The sequence below is a fragment of the Musa acuminata genome, chromosome BXJ3-8 (genome assembly GCF_036884655.1).
Source record: "Musa acuminata AAA Group cultivar baxijiao chromosome BXJ3-8, Cavendish_Baxijiao_AAA, whole genome shotgun sequence".
NCBI classification, from domain to species: Eukaryota; Viridiplantae; Streptophyta; class Magnoliopsida; order Zingiberales; family Musaceae; genus Musa; species Musa acuminata.
Genome location: NC_088356.1, coordinates 4718340 through 4744810, shown reverse-complemented (window position 1 = coordinate 4744810; position 26471 = coordinate 4718340). Strand labels below are relative to the sequence as shown.

Below are 26471 nucleotides of genomic sequence, written 5' to 3'. Positions count from 1 at the left end.
TTTTCTTGGAGGGGTTTCATATGAGGAATCAAAATTTGAACTGCCATTGGGTGAGGTTGACGATGAATTTATTGGAACAGGATCTGTCACTTGATTCTATAGAGTATCTAATTTTGTTGGAATATAAATTTATGTTCCACCTTCATTAGTCTCCCAATTCCAACTTGCCCTTTCATCAAACACAACATTTCTATTAATAATAACTTTGCCACTAACATGATTATATAATCGATATACTTTCGATTATAAGGAATAACCAATTAAGATGTATTTTTTAGATTTTTCATCAAGCTTGTGGTGGTTTTGTGAATTTACCAAAGTATAAGCAATACAACCAAGAATTCTTAGATGGCTAACACTTGGTTTTATATCATACCAAGCCTCAAAAGGAGTTTGATTCATAACAGCCTTTGTTGGTGAAATATTTAATAAAAAAACTACTGTTGCAATTGCTTCTACCTAAAACTAGAAGATATTTTCCTTTAAGCAAACTTCTTGTCATTTCAACGACAGTTCGATTCTTACGTTCAACTATACTATTTTGTTCCGGTGTATACGGTGCTATCAATTCTCTACGAATACCATTTTCTTTATAAAAAGAATTAGATTCATTAGATAAAAATTCACCATCTCTATCTGTCCAAAGTGTCTTTATGTATCTACCACTTTGCCTTTCTACAAATGCCTTGAATTTTTAAAAATTATTAAATATTTTAGATTTCAGTTCTAGAAAATATACCCAACTCATGCGGCTATAATCATTAGTAAATATTGACTTCCACCGAATGATTTTATATTCATAGGTCCACATAAATCAGCATAAATTAATTCAAGACAATTAGATGCTCTCCATGCTTTTCCAACAAGAAATGATTTTTTTACTTTGTTTGTCATAAATGCATCCTTCACATATATCTAAGTGTATTAATTTTAGGTAATCCGAAAATTATTATTATTATTTAACAACATTAAACCCTTAATGTTAAGGTGTTTATATCTTTAATGCCATAAATTAAACTCATTCTTTTTAGTTGCAACAAGAGCATGCTTTTCAATATTTGAAACATCAAGTGGAAACATCTTATTTTGTATCATGTAAACATTTACTATAATTAAACCAGATTTTTTATCTTTAATAGTGCATGAACCATCATCAAATATAATTGAATATCCATCATCTATCAATTGTCTAACACTCAATAAGTTATGTGATAAACTAGGAACAAAAAAAATATTATCAAGGTATTTTACCTTCCCTTAACTTGTCTTTATCTCAATTGTTCATTTCCCTTTCACTTTGATTTGCTTGTTATCTCCAAGTCTAACTTTCAACTTATGAGTTTCATCAATATATCTAAAAATTGATCTTATGCCTGATTAGAACATCCACTATCCAAAAATTAAATATTATTTGAAATATCATTAACTTATGATTGAGTCATAAACAACTTACTATTTTCTTCATTTTCCTCCACATAGCTTGCTTGCTTTTCTCTTTTCCAGCAATCTGCCTTCATGTGATCAAACTTTTTATAATAGTGATATTGAATTCCACTCTTGTAATTTTTTTTATCATAAATTGATTGCTTTTGTTTATTATGCCCATCAAAGTGTCATCTTCCTCTTTCATTTCCTCTACCACGAAATCTTCCTCTGTCATGTCTTCTTCCTGTTGATTTTTTATCTTCTTTTGAAGTAGAAGACTCCCCCTTAACTTGAAATGTGTTTTCTTCACTTTTTTCAAGTGACATATTCAACCTTGCTTCATGTGCTTACAAAGAACTCATTAGTTCATCAAATAAAAATGTGGATAAATCTTTTGACTCATCAATTACAGTAATGACATGATCAAATTTCGGAGTTAAACTTCTCAAAACTTTTTCAACAATTATATGATCATGAATGAAGATGTTCACCATAAGATTTCATTTAACTAACAATTTCAGGCACTTGAGAAAGAAAATCCTACACCGATTTATTGCTTTTCATAAACAAAATTTCAAACTCACAATGAAGAGTTTGAAGTTTTACCGTAATCACCCTTGATAAGCCTTAAAATTCATTTTGAAGTATCAACTAAGCTTGCTTTGAGGTTGTCGTTACTGTAATTCTTGAGAAGATTGTCTCATGTACAACTTATTGAACGAAGAACAATGCCTTTGAGTCCTTCTTTCTATTCTCCCTCGGCCTGAATTTTTCATTTGGATCTGCATATCCATTCTCTATTAAGTCCCAAAGATCTTGAGACTTGAATAGAGTCATTCATCTTGATACTCTAAAATTTATAGCATTTGCCCAAGAAGATGAGAATAAGGAGTTGAGATATGGAATTATCATTGAAATCTATAATGCCCAGTTTAGATTGAAACTTAGCTTTGATACCACAAATGTTCGAGATGAAGTAAGAAAACGATAAAAACAGAATACTACAATGTAATTAAAAAGAATCATTTGAATTAAGAAAACCGATGTAGTATTTAAATAAGAGGTAAGACATAAAACACATACAAGATATTCCTAAATACACACTCTTCATCTTGTTTATGAACAATGATCTTATTTATAGATGATTAAGTTAGGTATAAGAACTATCTTATAACTTTTAGATCATGGACTACTATTTAGAACATGTTTATAACTACCTAGATAATTACTATAAATCAATTCGTAACCCTTCTCATCCACGCAATTACTCATCCACACAATTACTGGAATCACTTCATAGTTGTGCTATTAACTAAAGTATGTTTCTTTCATAAACACTAACAAACATTTCCACTGTGTTTTACTCTCTCCTCTCTCTTCCCTGCCTTGAATCCATTTCTCCCTCTTCTGACTGACATGGTTTTTCACAACTGCACATGCATATAAGCATCCTGGTATAGCTGATTAGCTGCTATAAACAACCCTGTACCACTTCTGTACCAAAAGGTACTTTTGCTGTTGTCCTTTTGCCACCCTGGGTGTGCAGGCAGGTTCTTCTCTCTTTTTCTCTCACTCTCTCTCAAAATGCTCAACTGGGCTAGTAGGCTGGTTCTCTTAGCTCCTTTGCTGTTGTTGTGTCTATCCAGTTAATGTCACTTGTGTTGGATTCTTCTGCTTTGGCCAGAAACCAAGTGAGTTTGGTTCCCTTCTCTCTTCTGAGGCTGGCATCATGCTGGGCAGGTCATGCTCAAACTGCTTCCAGGATCTCAACTCAGTGCTTGCTCATTGTCTACAGTGTTGGTTTCAATTGCAGGAAGGTCATCAGCAGGTAGTTTCTTAACTAGGATAAACTTTGTGAAAGAGAGACACTGCAAAAAGCAGTCAAACTTTTGAAATCTCTCTCTCTCTCTCTCTCTCTCTCTCTCTCTCTCTCTCTTCATTTCTCTGTGTTTAGTTATTTGCATCACTCAAGATTCCATGTCTCTTTCAAATTAGTGTTCACCTAATGCTAAAAAGTGTTACAGCTATAGACTGTATCAGTCACAACTAAAGCATCTCTTCTTTGAGTGTCTTTCTCCATTTAGGACAAAGAAATTGACACTCGAACAGGATGCTTTTGAAGATAACCATTTCCTTGACAATAACACAAAAGCAATGCCATCTCCTTGTAGATCCTAACACTTCAAGTCCATTCTGTCTAATTCTCTATCATCTCTTAACCTAATCCCAGAGAAGAAGAAGAAGTCCTAACTAAGCACGTTGTATTTTTAGCTTTGTGTAAACCATCGATCGACATGGTTTATTACAAATAGAAAGATTGTTTCCTTGACTCAAAAGTTTAAACCGCGAGGGACGTCAGCACTACATGAACTTCCATAGTGCCTTGAAACTGCTCCTATCAAAGTAGGATCAAGTTTTTTTAACTATCAGACATAGAGATCTAATGTATGAGATGGTGGATTTGTTTAGGTGTTTGTGTTATTTAATTGGCTAAGTTCAAAAAGTTTTACATAAAATCATACTCAATTGGAACGATCGCATGACAAAGAATCTAAGATTAGATTAATCAGGTGATATCGGCTGTAAGGTATGCATCGAAATGCTATCCCAAAATTCTTTAGGATGCTTTGATGACTGATGTTTTTCTGTTCATCTTCACACGGTCTCGGCTGGACCTCTTCCGAGAAATCTACATGTTGATGTAGTTACACTCATAGAATGCTTGTGCATCTTCCTAAGTACATCACAGCCTCAAGCATCATGTGGAATATATTCCATCTGAGGAGCTTGTACTGCATCATCAGAACATTATTGACCTCAGATCTTGGATCCTGCAGGAGAAGTCCCTGTCCATGGAGATCCTCGGTGCTTTAAGATGTGCATGTGACCTCAAGTTGAGGAGAGTAGTCCAGTCGAGCTGCTCCATTCTCTCTGCACCATTTGTATGTAAGCTTTGGTGTAAGCATGTGGAGGGAACGAGCAGAGTCGCAGTATGACAGATCGATTAGCAAGAAGAAGAAGAAGGAAGAGACTGTGTGATGGAGATGTGTGTGTGTGTTGTGTATATTATATTACATGTATGTCTTGGAGACAGGGAAATAGGGTTTCGGAGTACTTGATGACGGATGGGCTTCGTTCCCTAACCTTGAAAATTCCCTTTGGATGTCACACAAAGCTGCTCAGACCTCGGAAGGGTAGAAAGCTGGCAACCCTCTGAGCCAAAACACTTGGGCTCTCTTCTTGCTTGCACTGCCACCAACAAAAGCAAGGCATAAAAGTATGGTGGTATAGAAGCCCCTCCAACCCAGCGGAGGGAGCTGCTGTGCTCCACCATGCAAGAGATAGTGAGAGAGAACGAACAGCAGTAGACCACTAGAAGAACACCTGAAGAGAGACTTGGAACGGAATGGTTTCAGATTGAGGCGTCAAATTGAGCTTTGAACTCGTGTTTGATCGTTGAACTCGATTGTGGCTTCGTTGTAAGATGGAGGAGTTGTTGAGAACAGCGAAGCTGTTGTTGTTATCACTGGGTGTAGGAGATGTCGGTGTGATGATCAACTGACTGCATGAGAGGAGATGGGAGCTCCCAACTCTTGCAGCGAATGATGCGGACGTCATTTGAGCAAGTTCAGCAGAAAGACCAGAAAGAGAAGGGAGAGATTTGAGATGTTACAGAGCATTCTCGCTCGTGATCATGTTGTTGTTCTTTAAGGAGATCCGTAGAAGTGAAAGACTACTTGGAGGGACTGACACATCTGAGATCTAGCAGACAGAATGGACTAAGCATAAGAACGGAATCCATAGTGCAGACCAGCACACAACGTAAGCAAAGAGAAGATATGATGGCATCCTTACTGTCAAGGCTGCTGGATCCAAATCCATGTCGTGGATTCCTTGGTTTCATCCATGTTCATGTAATGCAAGAAACTGAGACCCACTTCTGTGTCATGAGCACGACTTGTAGTGAGCAGAAGAACACCAACTGGAAGTCGCATAGGCTTCAATGAAATATCACTCGGAAGCATATAGAAAAGATTGTTGAATCGACTCAAAACACTTACTCTTAGACTCTCTCTCTCTCTCTCTCTCTCTCTCTCTCTCTCCGTCGTGAGGTTGGTGACTAGACCTGCAAAAGAATGAAACCTTCATCGATATCAAACTTAAAGTATATGATCTCTTACATAAAATGACTGCAAGATCATGCATAGAGAGAGAGAGAGAGAGAGAGAGAGAGAGAGAGAGAGAGAAGGCGGCATGCTTGGCTCCTTGCACGCCACCCACAGTAGCCAATCACTCCAAGGATTGGTCTATACGTGTGGCATACAGGGAGCCAGGCACAACCCATTTCACCTGTACTCTTCCCACCATCACCTGTTCTTCTCTGCATGGGTGAAAGAAAGAGAGTAGAGAGAACAACCCTTTGTCATCTCTTCTTCCTCTCAACGAGAATGAAGCCCCATAAAACTCTCCCCATGGATACAAAGAAACACCACTGGATCTGCAAACCCAATGCCACCTGATCTCTGAAGAAAAAGAGGCAAAGAGAAAGTGGAGGAGAAGATGAGGGACTACGGTTGAGGTGTAGAAGTTTTATAGCCCTGGAGGAGGAGGAAGAGGAAGAGGAGGAAGAGGAGGAGGATTTCCTTACTCAAAAGCAAATAGGCATTAAAATATCACCCAAAGGAGGCACTTTTTGTGGTGCAAACTCACCACCCACTGCGGGAAACCCCATCCCACCTTCCCAAACTGAGCAAACCCTAGCAGGGGCTTAGCTGGTTCTCGACATGGACATGGATTTGGGATCGAGCTTGGAGAGAGACGAAGGGGGAGAAACTGTGAAGGTTTTGGTTCCCAGCTTGCAGGGCTTGAGGGCCAACAAATAAAGCTAGCTGCTGGCTTTCTTCACTCCCTTCTGTGGGATCTTTCTCTTTCTCTTCTGCGCTGGGGTTTGTCTGGTGCACTTGGATTAACTTCAGATTCTTGCAGCCAACCTCACCCTACCAATCAGGGCAAAAAAGAAGACAATATTCCTTATGTATTCTCAACACTTTTGACATTTTCTCCTCATACACATGATGTATTTCTTCTATTTACAATGCTTGCATTATATAGTCAATATATATAGTTGAGACAACTAAGCAGAGTATAAACTTTTTGGTGTAACCATACAAAGTGGGTTACCAATTGCTTAATGTTCATACAAACTCTACTTCTCCCATTTGCTCAGCTCATAAGTGCAGCTAATGAAGCAGTAAATAAGTCAATCTAGCATTGACTGAGAGCCAAATATTAACTTCTGAATGGACAACAATAACTAAATGATGAGATAATACATATCATGTATTCGCTTATAACTTTCTAGCTTAAGCTTTTTCAAGTTATATGGTTGCATTTCCCAAGGTCAAAACAAAATGATCTTTAAGGAGTGGAGAATGAATTTGTTTGCATCATCTTACCTTGTCAACTAATGTCTCAAGTTCTCATCATTTCTTTTTGGAGGTGTATTCAATGAAGATGTTAGTGCACATATAGTTATTTAATCAAGTCATATCTGCTACTTTCTCTGCAGAAAGAAGAGAAGAGAGTTGGAAGACTGCATGCGGTAGGATGTCATTGCTGCATGTGTTTTGATGATGATGATGATCCTAAAACTCGAGGACATATCTCAGGCAACTGATGCAATTCCACAGTGAGCAATTAAGGTTAATTCGGAAAGATGAATGCTTTTCGATGCATATATGTAGTTCTCATAATGCAAAGGAGAACCAATGGCAGAAGACATTAAGGCATCGACAATTTCATTGTTTGGTGCAGAAAACCATCTGTTCATGCATACTCGCTGAGTTCACAGAAGGCATGACCAAAGAAGACATGCATGGAGTTCTTAAACCAGCAATCTGGTAGATGCAATAAACCATGGTAGTCTCGATCACCTGATGAACATTCAATACCATCTGCATCGGCACTCAAACCTGGCAAAATGACCCATGTATTTCTCACATTTAGTGTGCCAAATCCACCGACTTCTCTGCTGCACGGAACACGAAAGTCATGGTGACATGATTAACATCAAGTTAACGAGAGAGAAATCTAGTGTCTGCGCCATCAACAACTTCCACGGTGGTTCATGATTCTTCCGTTCCGGGCAGCAAGCTCTCGGAAAGCGGTTTGTTCCTTGAACTCGGACGTCTTTCGAGAGCACGAGTTGTGTTGTTTCGATGCATTTATCCCTTGCGAGACTAGTCCAAAGGAGATCCACCGAAGCTCTGTAGACGTGTCACGAGAAAGCCATTAGAGCTCCTTTTCATGTTTGACCAGGAAAAGAAGGGATGGAGAAAACATTTTGGTTGGTCCGAGATCTCTTTCGACGCTTACCAGAATCAAAACTCTTCTTTCCACTGTTGTGACGAATGAATCAGGTGATAGCTCAATTACGTGGGTGTTTCTCCCCAATCCCCTAACAACATCTCAGTTCATTACCTTCGGTCAAACGATGGAGATCAGCACCTGCAGCTCACCTTGCTGAGATGCAAGATTATTCAAAGAAAGCAGGAAGAGAAGGAACAAAGGGACACTAATGATTCTCGAGGCATTCCTATCAAAAACGAAAGTGACATGGTTGACATCATCTCTCGTGCAAGGCGGATCAGATTGGATCCAACTCAAATCTGATGGCCGGAGATCACCACTTTTGGCACCATCAACGCTAAACTCGATCTAATTCAGGTATTGATTGATTACATGGAGGAAGAAGGGTCAAACGGTCAACGGAAAACGGTGGTGCTTTACATGATAGCATCATCTGCCGTCGAGGACAGCGATGGACGGTGGAGATGGGGAGTGGTGTCGCGCCAAGCGCGGCGTCGCTGTAAGATTCGGTGTCCTTTTCCCGACAAAAGGGAGGAAAACTAAGACGACAGGCGAGACAAGACAGCATGACAAATGGCAGTCTCGCTTTTTTTTACAGCTGGGAAACAATCTAAATGAACACGTGTCACAATCTCAGCCGAGGAAGGCAAATCTTATCAAGCAAAACACAAAAAAGAAAAGGGTTTGTGCACTCTTTTATTTTATTTTATTTTGGTCATAAGACTAAGTTAATAAAACTCATATTTTTCACTATTTGTGAGATCAGATGAGTGGGAAATGGATATTATATATTTGCCATTTCACATGAAAAAGAAGAAAAGGAAGACTTTTTATTTCTAACTTAAATATATATATATATATATATATATGGATATATTATGTCATTAGGAATCATATAATAGAGGTGAGATGGTGATGGGACAGTCGAAGTGTAAGCATGGAATGCAATGATAAGAGTCAGCGAAGGGGCTGTGACCGCCTTCGCCTCTCTCGTGAGGAGCAAATCCGGACATCACTAGTGCGAGTATTATGGTACCGTAGGCTTGCCATGGATAGCCTACTAAATCGTAGGCTTAGGAAAAAGGAAGCCAGTGGTGTTGTACTCTTTTGACTGTGGAGAGCTCACCATTAGATCATCGTTGTCTTTATCAGATAAAATTAGCTGATCTTTTTAATTATAATTATAAATTTAATTTTATATATAATTTAAATAAAAAAATTATCATATATAAAGATCGCACATTAATAAAAAATTATGTCGTGGCTCAAACTCAAATATAAAATCATGTCTCGATCTTCGTCGTGATCTTTACTAGATAAACTAATTGATATTTTTAATTATAATTATATATATATTTAATTTGATTTAAATAAAATCATGATACATGAAGATTCGAATATTGATAATTATGTTTTTGGCTCAACTCCAATATAAATTCATATCTCAATCTCCACCACGCTTCTGCTTTAGATAAACACATGATGCTACAAAGACTAGATAGACAAGCTAAATTTAATTTAGTTTCTCCTTTAGCTCTCACTAGTGGGATGATTAATGATGTACCTTTATATTTTTAATTTTGGTTCAAGCTTTTTGGAAAGGTGTAAGCATGTTCCCTCTCATGACCAACCACAAAAAAGAAAAGAATAATTGTTCTTGGATTTGCTCCCTTTTGTAATTTAAAGCCCCGACAAGAAGAATTTGAAAGCTTGGAAAAAGTCACTTTGGATATAAATGTAATGCGTAGGTAGAGTGGTTGACACATCTTTTGTGGACTTCATATATAACACATACACACAATAGAATACAAGTGTGGGTTTGGAAGGGGATAAGAACAAATCTCATGTCCCTTCACTCTTTGGTCAAATGAATAAGACTGGCATGTAAAGTTGTGGACTTTCCACCATGGTATAGGATTTTGACTATTAACTAAGCATATAAGACTACTCAATCAAGACAACAACAAAAGGTTAAGACAAGTTAGTTTGTGCAGGAAACAGCTTGCAGGCTCCAAAGCTTTGTTGATCTCATTACTTGTGCCACCTAAATCACAAAGCAACTAAGCAATCTTAGGTGAACATAATACTACATACACCATGAGCATATAGATAAGATGGGTAGGAGAGTGATGGTTTTTGGTGCTAAATGTTGCTTTTCTCAAATGATCCTTTTATTCCATGGGGGTTTGAGTTCAGTATGGACTTGATGTCATGTATGAACTCATTATCTGAACATATCAGGTTGTTCTACAGATTGGAACTGAATCTCCTTGTTTCCTCAAACAGAAACTTGTAGGAACTCAATATATATGATCTTAACACACACACACACACACACACAATCTTAATGGGCTGATAAGTGAAAACTTGACAGTTGCGGCAGCTCACATAATATATAACAACAGGTACAAAAGAATTTGAGCAATTAATACTAAGTTGTCATGGAAAGTTCAATATATATGATCTTAACACACACACACACACACACAATCTTAATGGGCTGATATGTGAAAACTTGACAGTTGCAGCAGCTCACATAATATATAACAACAGGTGCAAAAGAATTTGAGCAATTAATACTAAGTTGTCATGGAAAGTTCAATATATATGATCTTAACACACACACACACACACACACACACAATCTTAATGGGCTGATATGTGAAAACTTGACAGTTGCAGCAGCTCACATAATATATAACAACAGGTGCAAAAGAATTTGAGCAATTAATACTAAGTTGTCATGGAAAGTTCAATATATATGATCTTAACACACACACACACACACACACAATCTTAATGGGCTGATATGTGAAAACTTGACAGTTGCAGCAGCTCACATAATATATAACAACAGGTGCAAAAGAATTTGAGCAATTAATACTAAGTTGTCATGGAAAGTTCAATATATATGATCTTAACACACACACACACACACACACACAATCTTAATGGGCTGATATGTGAAAACTTGACAGTTGCAGCAGTTCACATAATATATAACAGCAGGTGCAAAAGAATTTGAGCAATTAATACTAAGTTGTCATGGAAAGTTCAATATATATGATCTTAACACACACACACACACACACACACACAATCTTAATGGGCTGATATGTGAAAACATGACAGTTGCAGCAGCTCACATAATATATAACAACAGGTGCAAAAGAATTTGAGCAATTAATACTAAGTTGTCATGGAAAGTTCAATATATATGATCTTAACACACACACACACACACAATCTTAATGGGCTGATAAGTGCAAACTTAACAGTTGCAGCAGCTCATACTAGACCTCATGCAGATGTATGAAGAACCACAGAAAATTCTACTCAGAAATATCTTTATCATATTCAGGGACTAAAACCAAAATTGACAAGCATAGTTAGGTATGTTTGAATCACTTATATTCCCTGGTTGGTTAGCCAGATGAAAATGTGGTGAACTTAATTAGTAATTGCAAAAAAGGGAAAAGGATATGGATGGCTACGACGAAACTGGACATGCAAGTAAAAGAGCATGACATTTCCAAGTCATAATTCTGGAGTTCAAGCCAGAAGAACATTGCAGAGTATGTAGATTTAACAACACTGAGACTGAATCATCAAGAATAAAAAAACAACAGTTGTATACCATCACCACCAAAACCTCATGCAATTGAGAAATCAGTTAGATAAGAAAAAGAAGTCTCCATGTTACCTCGATGGTATACTTTGTCTAAAGAGACATTGACTACGAGAGTGCAGAGTAGTATCCTGAGTCGATGCAAATTATTGAGTACTCGAAGCAAAAAAAAACCAGTAAATGTGTCATTTCATGAACTAAATGCAGCAACACTTCCTGACTAACCTATGATTTATAGCCGGCGCACATTTGTTTGCATGTTTCAACAACCCATTACTACACGGATGTAAACAAAAGCACCAGCTCTCTCTGACAGCATATTCTGCTCCTGCTTCACCTGTGTTTCCATCTTCACGACACCAAAGTGCAGAACAATTATTTCCACCTCGAGGTGCTCTATGACCACCACTCACTCACCACATGCCTTGAATGCAGCCATCTTACAACATTCCGGGTGTTATTTTCCTTATCATACTTCTCAATTTCATTTGTAGGTTGATCTGCAGCATGAAGCTTATTATTTCACAAGCAACCAAAGGGGGAGACCGAGTATCCCTACTGCTGCCAGGATAAGTATTCCTAATCCTTCTTCATGTCCTTGTTTCAAGGTTATACTCGTCAACAGACATTGAAAAATCCGTATGGCTTGACATGCCCCTTATAACGTAATAATTCCCCATTTAAAGAGAAGCCAGAACATAATATCCTAAACACATTCATATCTGGTAAAGTCTCCCAAGTGCCGAGTTCTGAATTGTACAACTTCAACAAAAGATGGTCAGCCATATTTCACAAACCGAACAGACAAGAAGGTGAGTTTGTAGTTGGGTATCTAGGCCAATCACAACTCTCCAAACTGTACATTCAAATAGCAACCTGTTACTTCCCCATCCATAAACAAGAAGCTGGGTCCCGACAGTAAGACTCCTTGTCTGAAAAGAACCAGCTCCTGATCCTAAAATCCAAAAAACTGCAAGAGAAAACAACTCAGCATCAACCATGCTTATTGCTTGCTATCACAGATCACAACTGATGTACGCCAAGAACATGGAGGGCCTTCTAGATCAATTTCTTTCTCTAGCATTTGACAATGGTGGAGAATAAATGAGGATAATACTGGTAGACTGTGTAAAGATTTGTTATATTTCCGAATGAACAAAGTTACTCCAGAAACAAAAATATAACAAAATGACTTCTGCATTAACAACCCATGTCTTGTTAATGAATAGTTCAAATTATTTATTCTGATTATTGTTTTTCTTTTTTTCCCAAGCTGAATTCTTACCTGTTGCAGACTTGTAGCAATCCATTAGTCAATCTAGCTATTCTCATTCGATTTTACAATTTTAACTTATTCTTATTACACCTACATTATTCCCAAATTACCTAGTTTCCTGCCTAACAGATAGGTTGAAATGCCGACATCACACTAACATGTATTTAGCATGAATGCACCCAAGATTGCAAATAGTCAATACTACAGTAATAGAATCTCTGGTCTAACATTCTATGCAGAAAAGCAATAGTGACACAAGGATCCTACCATTTGGAGTGAAAAAAAATAAAAGGACATAACAACATGAAAATATAGAAGAATTTGCAAACAAAAATATACCTAAAACAAAAATTGCCTTCCAGGGATGCAGTCTCATGCTGGCTATCAGAGGCATTTATATGTGCCACAGGTCCACACATGCCACAAAAAAAACACAAAAAAAGAGGGCCCTGGTGGTGGTGGCAGCAGTGTAAGAGAGAGATGCAGAACCAAGAGCAAAAAATAAAATCATACCATAATTTGGTACACATATCTGACACTTTGGGATACTGGCTGAGCAAATTGCAGTAGCCAAAGTCATCATGGAAGAGGCCTCAGACCAAAAAGACATCGATGCCCCAATGGTTGAAACAAAAAAGAAGCCAGTTTCAGCAATAACTATAACATCGAATGCAGTCAAATAAATTTATGATACCCGTTCACTTTAAAACACACCAAGAACACCTAATATGTGTGTACCGATTCTTTAGGGTTGAAATTCACCCAGGCTATGACCTGCTCTATTCGTGGGTTAATATATACTACAATCTTTTTGAAATGGCTTTCCTTGCTCAAAAGTCAGGTCTAAATCATTTCACATACTATGAACGAGTCTCGAGCCCATTTAGCATTATTCTTAGGAAGTAAATTAAACCTCATAATTGTCCTTGTACTAAGATGCAATGTTTAAGAGTGCTAGGCGCCAAAAAACGCTAAGATCCCAAAACTCCCGAGTTATTAGGCTTAACTAAGCGCTCGCCCGAGCGAAGCAAGACGCTCCCGAATATTAAAATTTATAAAATTTATATTCTGATTAATAAATATGATCTCAAAAATAAAGATAACACATCAAATTGTAATCATATAAAGTACCAAATTATAATGTCCAAATTCTAATAACAAAAATATCAAAACAGAAGAAGATTAACATCAGATTCAATAATCATCATAATTAACTTCATCATTTTTAAACTTATCATCATCTTCCTCTTCTTCTTCAGTTGATTTATATTCCTTTGGTTCAGCTTCATCAAAATAATTGTCCTCCTCTTCAACAATGACAAGTGATGAATTTAAGGCTCTTGCACTCAACTTTGCTTTTGTGAGTTGTCTTGTGCATGTTCTTAATTCTCCAACACCTGAAACTCTTGTCACATCTCCACATGTCAAATTATTATCTTCAAATATAAACTCGTCTTCGACATTTTGCAAGTTAGCACCCGCTTCTCCCACCAACCATTCATTTGAATCATCAATATCTTGTGACGAGATTGGATCAATACCATTTTGCAAATTATAACGAGCCTTTAGTGCTTGATTATACTTTATATAGACCAGATCATGCAATCGTTGATGCTCCAACCGATTTCTTCTCTGTGCATGAATCTGTCATGTAACATAAATTAAAAATATATTAATACATCTATCTGAAAAAGAATATCTTAGTTGAAACTAAAATATTCTTATATACTCACATTCTCAAAGATACTGAAATCTCGCTCACAACCAATCGTACTACAAGTCAAACTCAGAATTTTGATAGCTAATTGCTGCAAGTTCGGGGTAGAATTTCCAAATAGATTCCACCATTCAGCTGCAAATTTTAACTTCATTATTAACAATAACATACTATATGCATTTACATGATGTTAATTATATAAAGTTATAAATACCTGGGGATAGGGTTGTCCTCGATCGAATTGCCATAGGATTTCCAAAAAGACCCTCAGCATTCTTATATAAAGATAATTCGTTGATAATCTTATCTTGAATCTCAATGTCTGGAACCAATCTTGCAATGCACTGATATAATCCAGATACAACTTCTACATTAAACTTAATGGAGGAGTCTTTATAAAAGAATTCTGAGTTTAAATAGTATCCTGCTGCATGTAGTGGATGATGAAGTTGACATTCCCACCTTTTATCTATGATCGCAAATATATGCTTATACTTTTCTTCATTTCCACCAAAAGATTTTTGAATTGTTTCCTTGGCTCTATCCATAGCCTTATAAATATATCCCATTGCAGGCTTCTTTTCATTATATATAAGCCGAAGAACTCGAACAAGAGGGCTCATTACTTTTAACGTATATACTATCTGATTCCAAAAGAATGACATTGAGATAATATCACTGGCTCTCTTACCTTTTGCATCTTTTGCCCATTTACTTGACACCCATTTATTCGAGGTAAGCATATTTATAAGGTTGTGTTTTTGACGGTACACACTTTGCAATGTTAGAAATGAAGTAGTAAATCGTGTGACACCATACCTTACTAATTCTTTTTTGCTTGTAAATCCTCTCATCATATTCAAAGTCCCAGTATGACTATATAAAAATCCAACGAGAAATATCGCTCTTTCTAAAATCATCTTGATATATGAAATCTTTCCAATATCCTCCAACATTAAATCGATACAATGTGCCGCGCATGGAGTCCAATACAAGTGTTCTCTTTTTGCTTGGAGTAATTCACCTAAGAAAGAAAGAGGATAATAAAATTGATAAGTCATAAGAGTCATATAGTTCTTCTATTCAAATTGGAGACATAAAGTAATTAAAAGTTTTAAACATTCAAAAGATAGATCTTACCAGCTAAAACATAGTTGCTTCCATTGTCAGTTATAACTTGAATGACATTTTGTTCTCCAATTTCTTCTACAAACTTGTCAAGTAACTCAAATGTCTTTTCTCCAGATCTTATAAAGGAAGATGCATATATTGACTTTACAAACATAGTTCCTAAAGAACAGTTGACCATAAAATTAATTATACTCTTTTGTCTCATATCGGTCCAAGCATCTGACATAATAGAGCAACCATGCTTTACCCATGTGTTCTTGTGACCCTTCAACAAATCATTTGTGTACTCCAACTCTTTTTTCAATAATGGACATCTCAACTCATGATAGCTTGGCGGTCTTAATTTAGGACCATATCTTCCAATAGCTTCAATCATCTCTTTAAAACTATCTAAATGACAAGCATTAATGGGAATTCCAGCTTGATAGAAGAAGCGAGCAATGTGTTGTATCGTTCTTGCACGTATTTCCTCATCACAATCATCATTTATACCTGTTTGTATTAATTTTGCTCCTTTTTGACCTCGTATAACTTTCTTTGATTCTTGAAACATATACAAGTCCATTGGTCCTTTTTTAGTCTTCTTGGAAATCATAACTTCTTTTCCTTTTTTGTGAGATATTCTTTTCCCACTAGCATTGACATTTTCTGAATGATCTACTCCTTCATCATCATCTGTAAGATATTGAATATCATCCTCGGGTGAAATCTCATAAGATTCATTTCTTTGTATTTTTTTATCATTCATATAAGCCAGTAATTCTTCTTTTACATCAGGTGGACACATTTTGCATGCTGATACATTCTTAAGGTTCCCTACTTGATGTTGCTTTGCATGAAAAATGCCACCTCCAGTAGTTTTCTCGCAAAAAATACACGTCACAACATTAGGATCTTTAGGATCCTTTAGATAATTGTATTTCCAACCGGGATCCTTTCTTGAGTTTTTTGCCGATGAATCTTCTGAATTACTCTCTACACTTGTCATTATTCCTGAAATATAAAAAAGATCAAACATCAAGGCCAAAATACATTATGAAATATGTTAATAACAACAGATCATGTAGTATGTTGCAAGCCTATAACTACAAGGTGTTATTTGTCCTAATAGGGTGCTTAAATCCATCGATCAGGATAATAGAAAATCCTAATCGGGTGCTGTTTTGCAGGAAATAAAAGAAGATATCAAAGTTAGTAAGATGAAAAAAGAAGCAAGGTTTCAGTATAAAATAAACAATTCTGAATGGAAATTGAAAGTATTCTTTATTTTGATAATGAACTAGCTTTTTTTTTTCATTATTGTATATAGTAATAAACAGTAAGAGGAAGAGTGGACAGATAATCACTAAAAAGTAAGAATGAAAAACAAATCATATAGTAGGTCACAAGTTGGGAAATTTTGTGCCCAAAGACGTCCAATGCAATAATCTAGCGTCTATCGTATCCCTTAGCAAACCAGGTTGAGCTTGAATGCATAAAAAATCGGAAAGCTTTTTACCTTAAAAAAAGCTTCTAGTATCTAATTATCTGAAATGAATCGACAAGTCAAATGCTCTAGCCAAAACCACCGTAAAATTTGATCAATTTGCTCAGATCCAACTTGATTAAGTTATTTGGATCAAGTAAATGGGTTTGACACAAACCAAATTTATTATTGAGTTTGAGAATCTAGTGGTTGAAAAACCCATTTCATTTGATTGATGAATTCGACTTAATGGGCCCAAGTTTGGGTCCGTCCGAATGCAACTCACCATGCTAAATAACCTAACACTATCACCACCACCAACAGCCGTCTCCTTCCACACTCATCACCAGCAGCTAGTTGCCAGTTCTACACATTTACTTTCCTAATCCCCCCCCTTTTCTCTAATACTCAGTGTGCTGCGGTCAACCATTTCTAGAACAATGTAGAAGAGAAAATAATCCACTTAAAAATTGTAGGGCCACCATTCAATAATACATACCAAGAGAATTAGTTATTCTGGACGACGTAATTAGCTATACTATTCTTATTCGAGACGTGAATGTGTCGAAATCACATATTATATTGGTTACAACATCTGACCTCATGCCCCTTTGGCGACAGGACGAATCCTTGTTCCATTACTTAATCGTCCAACCAAACAACCCTAAAACTGGATGTAACTCACTCACCATCTCAATTTCCGCTCTCGCATCCTCATCTCGTTCTGTTCTTATCTCACCCACATTAAATCCATTTTCAACACCTACAAGCCAAAAAGGTGCAATCTTTCTTTCGAAAGAGGCACCCTGAACCAACAAGAAATTTCAATCCCGGTGTGGAATACCACAAAGAACAGTTAAGAACAAATCTTTTCAATAAGGAAAAGCTCCACGGATCCGTAAAAGGCGCAAACGTCGAAAGAAAGACACGATTACGACCGACCGACCGACCGACCGACAAAAGCTTGCAAAAGTGAAACAAACACGAACGACATCAAGGGCGAAACCTAAAATACACGATTATTCTTTGGTTAGGGTTCAAGAAACAGACCGCAAAGCGACCAAGGAATCCGAGAACCGAGCAAAGGTACCCGAATGGAATCGCGGATACGACCAACCGGCAACGTAGAAGCAAGCCTTTCACTTCGAGCGAAGAGGACGAGACGGCCGTCACCGAGCGGCCGGAAGCGAAGGGGGGAGGGTTTAGTCCCATTTCCTTTTACACTTAAAGCCCTATTATTGTTTAATTTATAATAAAGCCCCTAAACTTGCACACACGGGGATATGCCGATAATTAATGAAAGAAAGGGCCTTTATGAGAAAACTGTCCTTAATTAATTCTATTAAAGAGTTTAAAAAAATGTAGTTTTATGATTAGTAAGGCGATAAATTTTTATCTTAAAAAAATATAATTGTTGGAGTGATTGTTCGATTTTTTTTATTTTATCTTTTGCGTATGTTGTTTTGTGAGATTTTATTTTGATGATTGTTAGTTTCATGGAATATGTCTAACATAATCGATCTTTTCAAATCTTGATAAAATTATATAGTCCTTTATAATTATAAATCTCCTAATAATTTATCGGACTTCCTCGTAATCTAATATTTATGATGTAATTAAAAGATTATAATTTTTCTTTCAACCTTTATAAATCGTTAGTTATCGAGTGTTTAGTTCTTCTTGCACATCGACATCAGTATATCTGAGAATTGACGTGATGTTTGATGGTATGATTGTAATATGGAACTAAATGTATCAGAAGGCAGAAAAGAAACATTCCATTTCTTCAACCCAAGCAATTCAAGGAGATTGAGATGATGTTAAGAGTACCAGTTGAACAGTATCATCTACCCTACAACTGCTACCTAAGAGAGGGATTCAGATCAAGATTTGTGTTATGCAGCACAGAAATCTAGTAGTGCAGCTACCAATCTGATGCAACTGATCGTCAAACCATGTGGAAGTAGAAGCATTTGGAAGGCAGCAGCCATCTTCTTCTGCAACAGTGAAGAACAAGAAGAGGAAGAAACAAGTGTTGAGATCTTGAGGTTTGTCTCATCACATCTTCTCTCTTTCTTCTTTGCCTAGGAAACGTCAAAATCTATTCTAGACAGAGAGCGGGGGTTTGCATATCATGGATTTTAGCAAGGATCACTTTGTTTGATCCATTATGATCATAGATCATATATACAGTATAGTGAGAGATTGTGGAAGAAAAGCTCAAGATAGTTTGCATATCATATATCTCTCTCTCTCTCTCTTTCTCTCTCTCTCTCTCTCTCTCTCTCTCTCTCTCTCTCTACATCTCATGGATAAAACATAGTTTAATAAATTCCATTTGATTAAAAAAAAAAGTATATTTAGCTATTTTATCTTCACAGGCTTAGAACTACAAAGATAAAGGAGGAAAAATGGAGAGTGGCAGAAGCTGACTTCTCTGATGGAATGCACTGAAAGCTTTTATTATGCTTCACTTTCTTATAAAAAGAATAAATTCTGCTTCAAATATAACAAAAAAAGATATAGCAAAACAATGATTAATATTGATACTAATTAATTAACCATATATATAGCTGAAGTAGAGAATTGCAGCAATATATAAGACGAAAATGGCAAACACAATGCTTGTTGGTTTCTTCCCTATGCATGAGGAATCACTGCAGGGTGCTGATAAACCATCTAAAGCTAGATTTGGATGCGTACAAGTAGGATGGGCATATAGAGATCATCTAACTGGTGGCGTAGAAAGCTCCGAAAGGGTTCCGAACGTATGACAAGCCATTCTCGGTGAAGTAGCTGCCTGAGCTTCTTGGAGCCATGCATGGAGATGGAGGCACCTCCCTCTTTGGATTGCCCTCCAACTCGGTGGAGTAGCTCAACAAAGAAGAACCCGAGCTCTTGATCTGGAGGCTTCTTTGCACCATGAAGCGAGGATTGATGGCTCCATCGTTTGCTCCGCAGTGTGGGGCGAGGTCGGAGAAGGCGGAGACTTGCTTGTGGACTTCCGAGCTCGCCGGGGGTTGCTGTTCGAAGGCGGCGAAGCTATCCATGGGAGGAGGGAGGGAGGAAGAGGCCGCCGCCTCGCCATTGCCGGGCGGCGCCTTGGTTGGCTCGGAAGTGGCACTTCTGCTCTTCTGAAACACTCTACATAGGACCATATCTTCCTGTCCCCATGTAAATGTGTGTGGAAGTTGGTATGTCACTCGAGAACATAAAGAATGTCTATGTAAAGGTTCATGGAAATATATGAAGGTTGTCATCACCACAGTCACAAGTAAGAGAAAAGAAGATATACTGATGATGGTGGCTATCATCCTAATAGTAATCACAACAATGGAACTCTGACATAGGAATGGACGCACGAGAAAGAGAGAGAGAGAGAGAGAGAGAGGAGACTAGGCATCAGTTTGCAGTAGATTCATACATATATAATATATGCACATGAAATGATGAATAAGCTGTGAAGAACAAAGATCTTCAAGTTAGGAATGCATGTAGAGATGGATTGAGATGACATTTTTCTGGTAGAACAATGGATAATTTTACACGATGTAAAGAAAGATCAGAGATCACTAAGTTGGCATGACAATGAGTATCAAATAAAAAAATAGAGCTTCCATATCCATAAAATAAACATTTTGGATTGACTTCAAAAATTTATGGATTGTGCATTTGTCAATACAGTATGGACTAACTTAACAATGTCATGTGAGAAACCCCTACAAATATTATATGGATTTTATGTCATAAAAAGTTCAAATCAGATCTTACATTGTGCATTTATCAGGCTTTAATTAAGCTTCAAATATCCTCTTAGATAAAAATAATGATTACTTTACGCTCAAACTAATTACGTAGATATAGTTAGCTACATTTAGTATCTTGATCCCTATATTTAAAAAAATTATATTAGCAACCCTATAGCAAGACAAAATATAATAAAGATAATTTTAATGTTTTATTTTATGATTATAAATGGTGGTATCATTGGGAGTTGTAGATGGTTGTTGTGGATAAGGATCACTCTACATTTACATCGATATCGATATAATTACTGAGTGACGAAAGGACTATTGATGTAGTCACTGAGCGACAAAAAGATCGTCGATCGATGCACATATTGAGTGTCGTTGTTTTGTATCGACGTCGATACAAATGCAGAGTTATGGCAAGAGGTGAAGGCCATTTGGTAAATGCATCAATGTCAACGCAAATGTAGAGTGATGAAATGGTCACTCGATAACTATGTTAATATCGATACAAATACAAAGCAGCGGTAAAATGTGAGAATCACTTGACAATTGCATTGACACCAACACAGATGTAAAGCGATGAAATGGTTACTAGACAATTGCATCAATGTCAATACAAATGCAAAGTGACACTCACCTCTCATCGTTGCTCTCCTCGTTCATAATAGTCATCCATGACCTCCATCAACGTCATTCGTCACTACCACTAAAATGTTAAAATTATATTTTTATTTTTTTATTTTCATATTTTTTTTATAATATTAATAGATATAATTTTTTAAAATATGAGAAAGATAACTAACTACAAACGGCTATCTATAATTAGCCCATCACATGACTCATGAATAACATATTAGCCAACATATATATTTGAAGTCAGCAACATACATCTGCTATTTGATGATGTCGACTTCATATATATATATATATATATATATATATATATATATATATATATATATATATATATATATATATATATATATATATATATATATATATATATATATATATATATATATATATATATATATATATATATATATAATAGGTTTTGGAAAAGGAATCGAACCCTTAACTTAAAGAATGAATCCCAAATACATATTATCAGACTAACCTAACATGTTTTCGGAAAGGATTTGAGCCCTTAACTTATAGAATGAATCTCGAATCCATATCATTAGAGTAACCAATTAGGTGTGCTTAAGGTATGAATTCATTTAATTTCATTTTTCTTTTTGTACCTCACAACATATACTAAAGCTTTTATTTAAGTTCCTTCTGTTTTCCTTTGCTTGTGGTGTTATTATTGTTGATGATGATGATGATGATGATGATGAAGATGATGATGTATTACCATGAGAGGAGTTTTATGTGGATGAGGAGCAGATCCAGCCATGCGGAATTCGTGCATGATCCAGTTGGTCTTTCTTCCCTTGGGTGCTCTGCCTTGGTAGAAGACCAGAGTCTTCCTCATGCCAACAAGCACACCTCTCCGGCTCACAGTCCGATCTTTCCCCGTCGCCTTCCAGTAGCCCGACCGGGTTGCGCGGTTGGTCCGCTGCCCCGTCGCATACTTCCGGTCCCGGAGGTTGAAGAAGTACCACTCCCTGCCGCCCACGCATGCCATCTCTGTCCCACAAAACATAGAGACTAGTTGCAGGCATCAAGCAAACAACAAGCATCAGCAATGTGTTGTTGATCTTTCTCGGCTTCTGCTTGGCTAAAGGAAATCTAGCTTCCCAGTGTGCTAGGGTTTTGGTGGATCAGGTTGAGATAAGCATCATGTATCCACCTTGGTTTGCCATGATCATTACAGTTTGGAAGGAGTAAGCTTGATTTTAAGATGTGATCACTCAAAGTATTTGTTTAGTCTATTATTGAAGATCTCATGAAAAATCTATTATATATTGGAAGGATCTGAGAGTGCGAGGACAGACATAACTAAGAAAGAAACAAAGCCACACAAGACGCACCAACGCGTCGATTTCCACATGACAAACAAGGCTCCATTGTCGAGCATTTCCTTTTCTTTTGGTATCTATCTCACAAAGCTGTTTTGCTTTCTTCAGACTCTTACAAATATGTTCTGCACATCTTCATGGCAGCATCTCAAGAACTTGCATGCATTTGACGGAGAGAGGCACATTGAGTTTTCCATCATCATCTCAAGGTTGATGCCTAAAAGGGTTGCTGAAAGGAGATCGTTCATATGAAGCTGGGAGGTCATCGGCATGTATCGTTTAAGATACATGAAGAGGTAATAAGCAAAGACCAAGATTCCAAAGTTGCTGCTCAAAGGATTGTGACCAGCAATAATTCACAGGAAGGTGGGAGCCCACTTTAGGTACTTGGAAGGGATATAAGAAGATGTCACACCTCGATTGTACATTAAATGTTTGGCAGTGATCTCTAATGATCTTAATTTGGACGCATGAAGCAACTATTAAGGTTGTCAGATATCTACAGCACCACAGGAAGATGGAAGAACATAAAGAGAGGAATCAGTCCGACAAGTAGCTCAGCTAGTGTGATCTAAGAAAGAAAAAGGGTAAAGCAGACAGAATCGTAGCTGTTCATTTACGCACGGAATCAAAATCAAAGCCGGAAAGGGGAAAAGAACACATACTCTCCAGGAAGAGAACCCTAAGTTTCTGCAGAGCAGAGAGACATGAAGGAGGATATATCCTTCAGGCAACCATATGTTGTGTGTCTATAGCTACAGGAAGAGTAGTCGAGGGTTGTGGTGTGGTACCAGGAAGGTGCCATGGCTCGCACTTGTTGAGGTCGACGTGGATCATCATGTGGCAGCCATACAAGCCGCCGCCGTCGTCGCCGGCGACCTTCTTCATGAGGTAGTCGCACACCAGCTCCTCGTCCCGCGGGTGGAACCTGAACCCCGGCGGCAGCCTCGCCTCCATCATGCTCAAGTGGCTCATGGTGATGGACATGGGAGATGGATAAGAGAGAGAGAGAGATGAATAATAAGGAGAAGAAAACAACAAAAGGAAGGCGAGAAAGCGGACTTTAAATACTGTTGTTGTTGGGGTCTTCACGTATGGAAGATAACCACCAAATCACTCGTGCTCTAATTAGCATCTCGATTACATACGACAACTACAAATACAATGAGATCGACAACTACAAATACAATGAGATTGCTCTCTTTTACTATTTCATGTAATATTTACGTGACGGAAACGATCTCTTTGAATGTTAGATGACAAAACTATACATACTAAGTCTCCTCCGAACCCCAACCCGACGATAAGAAAAGCCCTTAAGCATTTAATTATCTGTGGGCCCACCCTAATGTTTCTTATCCATCATGCATTTGGCCAAGTCAACATTTCATTTTGTTTTTCCTTCTTACAAATAACAAAGCATTAAACATATAATATTTCGAACTCTTAATCTTTAGTAAGTCATATACAGTTTCACCTACCAATAATACTTCAGATTACGAATCATCAACTTTTGATAAATGAATCTATATTAATTGAAGTAATTCATAAATAATTCGGTATATTATCATTAAAAATGAATTGGAAGGTGTTTGGAATCATTATCCTTGTAGGTGGGTCAAGCACACCAAACAGTCTGGTGAGTGGCTGAAACATGTTATGGTGAAAGAGCAGAGTCTCGATAATGTAAATTAAGTGGCAATACTGTGCAGTGATGGGAGAGTCACCTGAGCTTGCCTTCCGTTGGCGACATGGAGAGCAGAAGCTTGTGACCTGGTCTTCGATTGACGTGCTCCGCCCTCCCTCTTTCCTTTTGTTTCACGTAGGATGGTTGCCTATTTGGTCTAGGCTACTGCACCTGACGTCGACCGCGCAGGTGGCGCCAAAACCTGCACCGTCGGTCATCAACGCCAATCCACCGAGCCTCCTCATCGCCGCCGTCCGAACACCAGCGGACGTCCACGACGAGAAGGTGATCAGGGTGAGGAGAGAGAGAGAGAGAGAGAGTACCGCTGCTTGAGTACGACAAGCTCGTCGTGGGTACATGGCCGCTGAGTGCACACTTTTCATACAAGAACAGGAGGTGACATGCCCACCACCCGGGGATGTCTACTCCGAGACGTGTGATGGCGGGCGCTGCCCTCGCCCCCGCCCCGGCCCCCTTCGCCTTCCGTTAGCTGTGTGCGCTCCTTGTCATCGCTCGTGAAGATGACGAGGGGACGGTGGGGATAAGCTCTCCGGTCGATCCAACATGTGCGTTGGGTGGATGACGCAATGAGACCATAAGGCATGGGCGGTCGCCATCGGACAGGCGGTGGGATCCGGTGTTCCCGAAACGGATGATAGACGGCGGAGGAGAGCTTTGTGTGTTGCTGGTGCAGAAGGAGGTTAAATCTACTGGAATTGTTTCTCTAAAGATCAAATCATGTCGTTTACCTTATGGAATACTTGTGCATGGCTGTTGGAGCTTCACGACACGTTCTCATCTTTACTCCATCCAAATGCACACGCATTAATCCACCTGCCATTGCTACTTTCTCCAGCTTCTGCTGCTTCCCTGGGAAAGATGATCGATTGCTTGTTAAAGTGTCAGTGATGGACCTCATGCTCTCCACGAGGAGAACAAAAATAAGGAGGAGAACTAATGCAGTTGCTGTGAAGATGCAAGATTCAGATGTTCTTGGTATTGACTTTGTGGCTCTGACTTTGAGGACTGCACTCGTGAGCATGAAAGTGTAGACTTCAACAACACAGATGGCAGATGCAGTGCTGAACAAGCCAAGCATCAAAGAATAAATGCATGATGATACCTACCGTATGAGTTTTACCTTACATCTATCTATCTTTGGCTGATTCCACGAGATGCAATAAAGCAAGTGCTTCGTCAAACATCTGTACTCTTCAAGTGTTTGCTGCCTTCATGGAACTCGAAGAACGATGACCTAAGAAGAAGAAGAAGAAGAAGAAGAGTCGTAGTAGTTAGGTTATCAGTGAGTGCAAACAAGACTGTCTCTTTCATCCCCAACGTAATGAAAGTTTGGATAAACCTGTTGTTGGGTCCAAGCTTCCATTGCCACCAGTAAGATAAAACCTGGAAGAGATGTGAGATGTGATTCCAGCTGGTAATATCAATAGAGCCTATAGATAAGCACTGGGTTCCTGCAAAAGCAAAAATGTCCAAGGAAGAAAAAGTTCCTATAGTATATGACAGACTGGATGCAATGAACAATCATAATAATGGACATTTCTTGAAGGATAAAGGTTACTTTGTGGATGAAGGTTACATAGGATGTGACTCAACAACAACGACAACAGCTTTAAATTAATGTGTTCTACATGGTCACCAAGTATATTTGAAGTTCAACATCATAAGAGGTCCAAAACAACTATTTCTATTATCAGAGGTTGTTTATAAGGAATTTATAGTTTTGGAATATGGTAAACGGAAGCTGTATATAAAACACAAACACTTGGTATAAAAGATCAGTGAAAAGGATTCGAGAAAATCCACATGAATAGCAACTCTTCCAATGATTTTAAAATGACAACTTGGCAATTAGAGACTGCAGTTTCAAGCTGAAAGGTCAACACATGAAGTTCCAATAAGGAGTCAAGTACTCTGGATGACATCTTGCTGTCATTTCATTAGTCCAAGATGTAACTTATTAGCACTGTTTGCGAAAGAGAACAAGACATCTTGCTGGTTGCAATAGGTTTGTTAGAGCATGCATACCTGCTGTTCTC

The 26471-nt window shown here is 37.8% G+C and overlaps 2 protein-coding genes and 1 long non-coding RNA gene across 8 annotated transcripts; all 3 read right to left on the bottom strand.

The window, feature by feature from the left end:
• Positions 1-3965: 3965 nt before the first annotated feature.
• Positions 3966-6364, bottom strand: LOC135645459 (uncharacterized). Of its 4 annotated transcripts, none has more exons than XR_010498787.1 (4): positions 5487-6362; positions 4810-5407; positions 4570-4674; positions 3966-4356 (listed from the first exon to the last, which is right to left on the bottom strand). It is a non-coding gene; the product is annotated as an uncharacterized LOC135645459 (long non-coding RNA). The 4 variants fall into 4 exon arrangements; XR_010498785.1 differs by having other exon boundaries at positions 4570-5407; positions 5487-5551; positions 5843-6362; XR_010498786.1 differs by having other exon boundaries at positions 4501-5407; positions 5487-6364.
• Positions 6365-11467: 5103 nt separating this feature from the next.
• On the bottom strand, positions 11468-18192 carry LOC103993628 (uncharacterized). The gene is made up of 5 exons (XM_018830683.2): positions 18062-18192; positions 15556-16539; positions 14630-15439; positions 14432-14550; positions 11468-14342 (listed from the first exon to the last, which is right to left on the bottom strand). The coding sequence occupies exons 2-5, from the start codon at positions 16532-16534 to the stop codon at positions 13893-13895; spliced, it is 2358 nt and encodes a 785-aa protein (XP_018686228.2). The 5' UTR covers positions 16535-16539; positions 18062-18192; the 3' UTR covers positions 11468-13892.
• A 1340-nt stretch (positions 18193-19532) lies between these two features.
• On the bottom strand, positions 19533-25659 carry LOC103993629 (NAC domain-containing protein 21/22). Of its 3 annotated transcripts, XM_065163485.1 has the most exons (7): positions 25556-25659; positions 25164-25284; positions 24738-25099; positions 24455-24616; positions 23519-23697; positions 22121-22395; positions 19533-20175 (listed from the first exon to the last, which is right to left on the bottom strand). In XM_065163485.1, the coding sequence occupies exons 4-7, from the start codon at positions 24478-24480 to the stop codon at positions 19741-19743; spliced, it is 915 nt and encodes a 304-aa protein (XP_065019557.1). In that variant the 5' UTR covers positions 24481-24616; positions 24738-25099; positions 25164-25284; positions 25556-25659; the 3' UTR covers positions 19533-19740. The 3 variants fall into 3 exon arrangements, with proteins under 3 accessions (XP_065019557.1, XP_065019558.1, XP_065019559.1); XM_065163486.1 differs by having other exon boundaries at positions 24738-25284; XM_065163487.1 differs by lacking the exons at positions 24455-24616; positions 24738-25099; positions 25164-25284; positions 25556-25659 and having other exon boundaries at positions 23519-24422.
• Positions 25660-26471: the final 812 nt, after the last annotated feature.